The sequence below is a fragment of the Leishmania donovani genome, chromosome 17 (genome assembly GCF_000227135.1).
Source record: "Leishmania donovani BPK282A1 complete genome, chromosome 17".
Taxonomy (NCBI): domain Eukaryota; phylum Euglenozoa; class Kinetoplastea; order Trypanosomatida; family Trypanosomatidae; genus Leishmania; species Leishmania donovani.
Window position 1 is genome coordinate 46,846 of NC_018244.1, and position 7,868 is coordinate 54,713.

Below are 7,868 nucleotides of genomic sequence, written 5' to 3' on the forward strand. Positions count from 1 at the left end.
CACGCGCGCAAGCTCGAACTCGCGGTACGCGCGGTCCAGCGCCTCCGTACCCCAGTCGTGCTTCAGCAGCTTCGTCTGGATCTCGCACGCAAGGCTCACAGCGCTGTGCGCGCTCCTGCACGCGATCATGAACGAGTCGCCGATCGTCTTCACCTCGTAGCACCCGTACTTCTTCACCAGCTGCCGGATCACACGGTGGTGCGCAGCAATCGCGTCAGCCATCAGCTGCGGCAGCGCGGCCCACAGCGCAGTGCTGCTCTCGATGTCCGTGAAGAGCAGCGTCACCGGCTCGTCACCGTCCTTCGGCGCGGCGTCGTTGTCGCGGCCTTCCGTGCACCAGTACAGTATCAGGGGAGCAGCCGTAAGCAAGATGATAGTGAACATAACGAGTCCAGCAATCAGGCCGTTTCGCTGCGCGGACGTCATCTTATCCACCTTTTGGCGCGGTCGATACTCCATTGTAGGCGTCATCGGGGAAGAAACCTGCGGCACCGTCGGGTCCAGAATCCGCTGGACGGAAAGCATCACGATGCCCTGCGCGCCGTAGTTTCTGTACAAGCACTCAAGACCACTAGTGGTGTTTGTGCAGTTCCACGTAAAGCGGCCCAGGGTCACGCTGTACGCGTTGATGACGCCTTTTTTATAGGCGCTCTCCTGGAGTGAGGTCGGCTTCTCAAATCCGCCATCCCCGTAGGCCACAGCCTGGATAAAGACGATGGATAAGAGGTCTCGCAGCAGAGACGGTGTGTGGTCCGCGGGCTTCGGAAAAATGGCGTTGAACAGCTTCAGCAGCGGATAGCTCTCGAGGGAACTCGGGGACATGTCGCTCCAGAGCGGCAGGTTAGTGAACGTGAGCAGGCGCGCCTGCTCAGCGTTGGGAAGCTTGGCGAAGGTATCGGTGAGACTCTCGTATTCGTGAGCCAGGTCCCCAAACGAAATTACCACGATCGCCAATGGGTGCGTGGAGAGGAAGGCGGCGATCGCATCCACATCGTCGTCCGTGATCCCAAGAACAAAGTTGATCATACTCGGTTCGAGCGATGACTTCAACGACGTCCCCGACGAGACGGCCTTGACGGTTGGGTCGGGAGCGTTGAACGTTGCGGCCGTCCGAAGCGCTACTGCAGAGATGTCCTTCACGTTCGCGCTTGTGTACTCGTGAAGCACAAGGTTCACATCTTCGCCGATCGACGTCAGGGCCCTCACAGATGACAGCTCCGAATACATGACGTACATCTCCTGCTCCAGCGTCGGCATCAGGAACAGGTAGTTCTCCTTCTCCACCAACACGTTCGGCCGGTTAAACACAGGAGAGATCACCAGCAGTCCACTCAAGTCAATGCTTCGAAGCAGCGGGCCGGTGACCACATCGACGGAGTAGTTCAAGAACTCCCAGTCAAGCACACCCTGCGCTGTCGTCTGCGTCGCATTCAGCGTCGCCGGGTTAAAAGCTGAAAAGTCCAGGCGTTCTTCGCTGATGGCAAGTGGGATCACCTTGGCCATATCCGCAGCAGCTTTCCTCAGCTTCGGGAGGTCGGAGACGTTCAGCGTCACGACATTCAGCGGCTTTGAGAGTACGATCTTGTTCAGATAGCAGGCAGACTGCGCGTAGTGGAAGATAGCATCCGGCAAGAGCTCCCACGCGGCTTTGTTCAGGCCTTGGAGAACAGAGGCACGCCCGCCCTGGTTACAGTAGCACACGGCGCCCAGAAACTCGGCGATGGGGGTGCACGGGCCACCGTAGTCACCAAGAACAATATCTCCGCCAATCACATACCGGATCTGATCAAAGAGCCCAGCCTTGTACGTCTTCCGATCGATGGTCCACAGCGGCTCATGCAGCGTCTGATCAATCAGCTTTCCAGAAAGCCACCCAGCAATCATCAGCTGCCCAGTGCTTGGATGCTCGTTGTAGAACTTGTCCGCGTATGCAGCAGAGTCCGACGACGACGCCTCACGCCCTCGGGGGCCGTACTTCTGCACAGCCTTCGCCTCGTCGGCCCACAGGCTCGCGTCCACGCGGCCGGTCTTCACCATGTACTCCCCCATCTCGGTACGGAATAGTCTCACATGTTCAATTTCTATATGAGAGATCGGAAGTGAGGTTGCGCTCGACATGATCTGCCCGTCTACAGGCGTCAGCTTCCCAGCCATCGCAAGATCGTAGTACACCTGGAATACTATCCGCTGCAGCGGGAAGCAGGTCATGATGTACGCCGACGACGTACGCGGGTCCGTCAGCACCGCCTGCAGGAACTTCACAACCTGCTCACCCGGAATCCCCCAGACTATGATCACCTGCGGGCGCGTGTCCGCCATCGCGTCGAAGGCCGTCATGTTCACAGCAGTGTTCTTCGTCGAGTACGGCGCGGAGTACACAGCCGGCGGGTCGAGCGAAAAGGAGGAGAGAACCGACACTACCATCTTGTACTCGGAGTCGCCGAACTGCGCACCCGTCAGATACATGAACGCAGTGCGGCGAGCGCGAATCCTTTTCAGCATGTGCGTCAGTATGATCGTCATCTCTGTCCACGGATCGCCACGCGTGAAGTACACGTCGTTGTCCCACATGCGCACCGCATTCGACCCGGTGAAAGGAGCCATAAACATCAAGTCCTTGCCCTTCAACGCGTCACTTTTCATGACAGTCGACATCAACGGGTCCATAAAGGGCCCAATCACACCAAGAAGCGTCGGGTACTTCTCGAGCGCCTTCTGCACGACGGCAATGATGTCGGACTTCTTGATACTTGGATCCGGGTTCACGATCTCGACCGGCCGTCCGTTAGCAGTCTTGTAACCAGAAGCGTGCAGCGCGGAGTCGATGCCCAGCCACAACGCCTTCGCATCGTCCGCCATGAATGGGTCGAGGGAATACGTAGCGTTCAGTAGGTAGACTGGGTTTTTTTCGGGGTCCTTGCCGCTGCTGTCGGCAGCCCATGCAGCCGGTGCAGTGCAGAGGGATGCTGCCACCACCGCGAGCACAGCAAGGGCCACCAACCGCAAACCGCACCGCCACGCAGACACCCGCAACGCCTCGAGCGTGCGTTTGTGTACCCGGCAGCTCACGCCATCACTCACGCCCACGCAGCCGGTGCCCCGACGTGTGGTGGCGACCACTGTCGAGCACACCATCAGCAGGAAACAAAGGGAGGGGCGGCGCAGCGGGTCTCGTCGACGCGAGAGGGAGACGTGGCCAACTCTGAGCGAGGCGAGAAGCAGGGCACAGAAAAGGGTGGAAAAGGCCGGGCAGACGAGGGCGGGTGGCACACGTACGCGAGACACGGCACGGGGGGGGGGGGGAAGGACAGGCCCACACCGCAGAGAGATTCGACGCGACGGAGACGCACACAAGGCACACACCCACACGCACTCGCAATCGCACAGAATGGCAGAGAGGGGTACAGAAAAGGGGCACACAGAACAACGCAAGTCCAATGTTATGCAAATCAAGGAAAATATAGAAAGAGATGGATAGACATATATAGAGAGATCGGTGTATATGTTTCAAGGCCAAGCAACAAGGAGGCGAGATCGGGGCGCTGCCGTTGGTTACGTGTGCACGTGCAGAGATGGATACATGAAACAAAACGGGATGCATACATAGAAAAGATACAGATGCACACACAAAATGCCGAAACGGAGAAGTCGAGGGGGAAGGGGGGCACACCCGGAGAACAAAAACATAAAAAGAAATTCCAAAGAAGCAGCGAGAAGTCGAAGGAGCCGTGACGTTGTGCAACGCAGTCGCAGGCAGTCAGGGGGAGAGAGTGGTAGCCCTCACGGCAGATGTGTGCTTCGCACGGGCAGGCGAGAGAGAGGATCCGTGAGGAGTGGAGAGGTGGGGCTCGAGCCTGAATAACACGTGTGAGGCGCAGCCGCTACAGCAACAGCTGAGAACAACTCGAGAGCGAAAGCGTGAATACAGTGGAAGCAGCAACGATCTCGTGGGACGGTGTCGCGGTAACGGTGGTGTTCAGTATGTGGCGCCGTGTATGTGTGGGTATACGGGTGTGAGACGACGATCTGGGTTATCCGTTTGTTGTGCACCTGTGACCTCTTCAGTCCACAGGTACACACAGAAACACACGAACACCCAAGTAAGTCTGGGGGCGGCGGCAGGATGACGAAGGAAATAGGCAAAACGCGTGTATACGATGCGCTGCCTGGCAACCTCTTGCGTCCTCGCACAAGTAAGCAATGTGGAGAACACAAGAAGTGGGCAAGGGGGGACGGAGAACGATCACCGGTGATGTCGCGTGCAAAACGGGGTTGCTCGCCTTCCCTTCTTCGGCCCTCTTTAGTTTCGGGGGCTGCAAATGACGGAAGACTCTACTGTCAGCGTCGTTGGTGCCGCCGGTGCTGTTTCCAAGTGTCTGTCGATGCTTCCCGTTCGCAGTCCTTCGCCGCTTCACCGTTTTCTCTGTCGCCCACAAGCGAAGCAGACGCAAAGGTGAGCAGAGGGGGGAGAGCTGCGTTGTGGTTCTGCGTGAGTGTGTGCGTGTGTGTGTGTGTGTGTGTGGCGTACAGAGATAGGAAGCGAGCGCGCAGGAGCAATAAATAGTCACCTGCTCACCGATAGGCGTACGTGCAGCGAAGACAATGCAAGAGAGCGAAATATCAATGAGAACGCGGCCAGAGTGTGGAAAGAGACCTCGAACTCCGTAGGCGTGTGTATCTTTCGGGCCTTGAGTCGATGTTGTGTAGGGCGAAGGGAGGTGCGTGAGGGAAGCGCGGGGAGCGAAGAGACAGAAGCCAAGCAGAGTGTTCACGTATTGGCGTTCCACATACGCGCGCATATCCACAAGAAGCATCAGGAGAAGTGGAGAAGAAGTTGATGAGTGGTGCGCGGATGCAGAACCTTGGCACAGAAAGACATATGAAGGGGGCACACCAAAGCAGCAGTGGCAAGCTCGCCGAAGCTCCCCACACACACACGCAGACACGCAAGCACGGGCACACAGAGAAGAGGTGCGTGTCTGCGTGAAGTGACCAAGCTGGGCCGTCGAAGGGGGAGGGCATCGCCTGAATCTATGCGCTGCTGCACAATGCGAGTGAGAAGTACGCTCTCGCTGAAGAGAGTAGAAGTGAAGTGCGGCCGGAAAGGCAGGGGAAGGGGAGCAGCATGTGGCCCATGCATACTTGCCTGTGCGTGGGGAATGGCGAGAGAGAAGAGCGTCGCGAAAACAGGTCAGACGCACCCACCACGCTGAACCGTGCGAGATGACATCGGCAGCCAGTCTTCTGCGTGCACTTTTTCTCTTTCCCACTTGGGCACAGCCCGTAGCCCCCGTCGTCGTTGCGCGCGCACAAACGAACCCGAGCAGGCATGCACACGCGCGTTGCCGTAGGGTGTTGCACGCCTTCCCGCAAGCCCCTTTTGGTGCTCACCTCTACATCAACGTGTTCTGGATGCGTGACCATGCCAGCCTCGCCTTTGCTTGAATGCTTACGTATTGGCTACTGCTTCGTCTATTATGTGCCCACAACGTTGCCGTGCCTTCGTTCTTCGCCTAACGAGGCGTGGAAAGAGGCGAGTTTGGCGAGGTGAGGGCATGCATGCCTCCGACGACCACTTCCTCAGATACAGCATAAAAATAAAAGAAGGAGACCAAACCTCACTCCAGATGCTTCGCCCTCTTCGCGGACGCCCTTGCGTGTGTGTGTGTGTGTGTGTGGCTAGAAAAAGGAAGAGAATGGGGGAAAGGAGGGGAGGCTAGAATGAAAGCAAACAAGGAAAAGAAAGAACGATCATACGACGGCCACAAGGCAATAGAAGGAAGGTAAGAGGGAGGGAGGCGGCAAGAGAGAGGGACGTTGGTTGGACAAGGGTAACATCACAGCAAGCTAGCGAGGAGAAAGAAGCGATCGAAGGAAAAAGAGGAAGGGGGAGAAACTCCTGCTAAGGCACGTGCCCTTCCACCCGTCAGAGATCCTGTGGCCCCACAAAAGAAACGCAGAGGCGCGTGCCGGCGGCCCATGCGCTCACACGCAGCGGGGCACCCATTTTGCATGCACAGCGCGAGAAACCAGGTACATCGTAACGAAGAACGAACAAGAAGGCAGCGACAGCGCGGCGAAAACGAGAGTTGTGCGTGAGGGAGACGGCACTCGGCAAGAATGAGCAGCCCAACGCAGAAAAGTGAGCCCCACCATCCACCCCGAGAAAAAAAAAAAACAGACCGCGAAAGGGGGCGATATGAGGTGCCGGCTGAAACGAAAATGAAAACAGCGAGATCGTAACGTTGCGCTCTGATTCAACGCTATACCGGCGCGCACACACGCACACGCACACACACACGGTGCTCAGCGGGCGTCCGTTTACCTCATCCATGATACCGCTAGGTACCACACAGACGGGCAACAGCACATGGGGCGAAAGGAGGAAGGAATAGGCGGAGGAGGAGAGCATTGAACAACAATAAAAAAAAAATAGGGACACAAGGCGCGCCCCGTGGACGCAGCCAGCGTATCTGTGTGTGCGCGGACTTCCGACCGCACGGGCGTGCACGGGCACAGACGTACATATCTATACACATAAGCATACGCAAATATGTAGATGTATATATATATACATACCACCATACATACATCTGAACACATTCATCCAGCCATACGAGCATACCATCATACATACATGCACACAAGCATTCATACATACGCGCGTACACACACTTGCGGAAAGGCCCCTCCTCACGTACAATGCGGCCTACCATTGAATCGAGACGAGGCAGATGAGCAAGGAGAGCCACAGGGTATGTAAAGTAGTGGCGAGTTCGAGGGTGCCGGGTTCCGTGAAAAAAAAGCAGTAAGAAAAGACGAGTCCTCCGCGCAGACCCGAAGCTCGGCCTCAAGATATGAGAGCGCAAGCGAAAAAACCAACACGGTTGAGACACAAGCGAAACAAAAAACGCAGAAAAGCACTCGGCTTCCACCATCGAACCATCCACAGCCAAAGACTAATTGGGCAGCCCAGAAAAAAGCGAGGGCAAATACACAGGAGAAGACCGTCACGCCAGAAAGTCGATGATCGAATAAAAACAAGAAGGCGTAGGAGTGGCCATGGTGATGTATGCCGATACCCCTCCCGCACAGAGGGAGAGGCGGTGGTAACATTCTCAGCCGAGGCACAGGTGAACGCGCTGTCGCACACACGTTTCCTCTCCCTCTCCCGCGTCGCACATCTCCGAAAAGGCTGAGGGAGGGGGGCGTCTGTGGAGGGGAGGGGGTGAGTGGCGGAGTCAGAATGTGCACGCCTTGCACTAAGCACACACATCATTCTGCTTGCATCATGCCGTGCGCAGCCGTCATCCTCCTGAACGCACTGTGGCACGTCCCCAGGAAGATCCCACTGCTCTTGCGCACGCCGCCCTCGCGGCGCCGTCTTCGCGTTCGCGCACACACAGACACACATGCAAGCGGCAAGCAGACGGCATCTGTCACAGCAGTCATTCACTGAGCCCCGCCACTGAGCGAGCACAGCATAGAGACGTGATGCAAAACAAAGCAAAGTCCGCCGCCACCGACACACCTCTCCAAGATGAGCTCCCGCTCCCCCAGACTACGCCTCCTCGGTCACGTCCTCCGCCAACGGCTCCAGCAAACTTGGGCGGCGGCGGCGCCCGAGCTTCATGGGCATCCGCACAACGACAACCTCGCAAGAGATGCTCGCACTCCGCGAATTGTGCTCCTCTGAGAGCCGCCGTGATGCCTGTGCGGTGAACGGGAGCACGTTATCCTCCCATCCCACAGCGCTCATACTTCGCTGATCCTTTTCTAGCGATGTCGTCGACGGAAACAGACCACACGGTAGCGATCTCCTCCAGACACGTGACTCCCGCATCGCAGACGGTTCAGCAGAGGGCGGC

General features: G+C 57.3%; 1 protein-coding gene across 1 annotated transcript; it reads right to left on the minus strand.

Annotated features, from left to right (window-relative positions):
• Positions 1-2,859, minus strand: LDBPK_170130 (receptor-type adenylate cyclase, putative; the record flags this gene model as incomplete). Its single annotated transcript, XM_003859822.1, has 1 exon — positions 1-2,859. A coding segment is annotated over one exon (2,859 nt), but the record flags the coding sequence as incomplete, so codon positions are not given.
• Between the last annotated feature and the right edge of the window lie 5,009 nt (positions 2,860-7,868).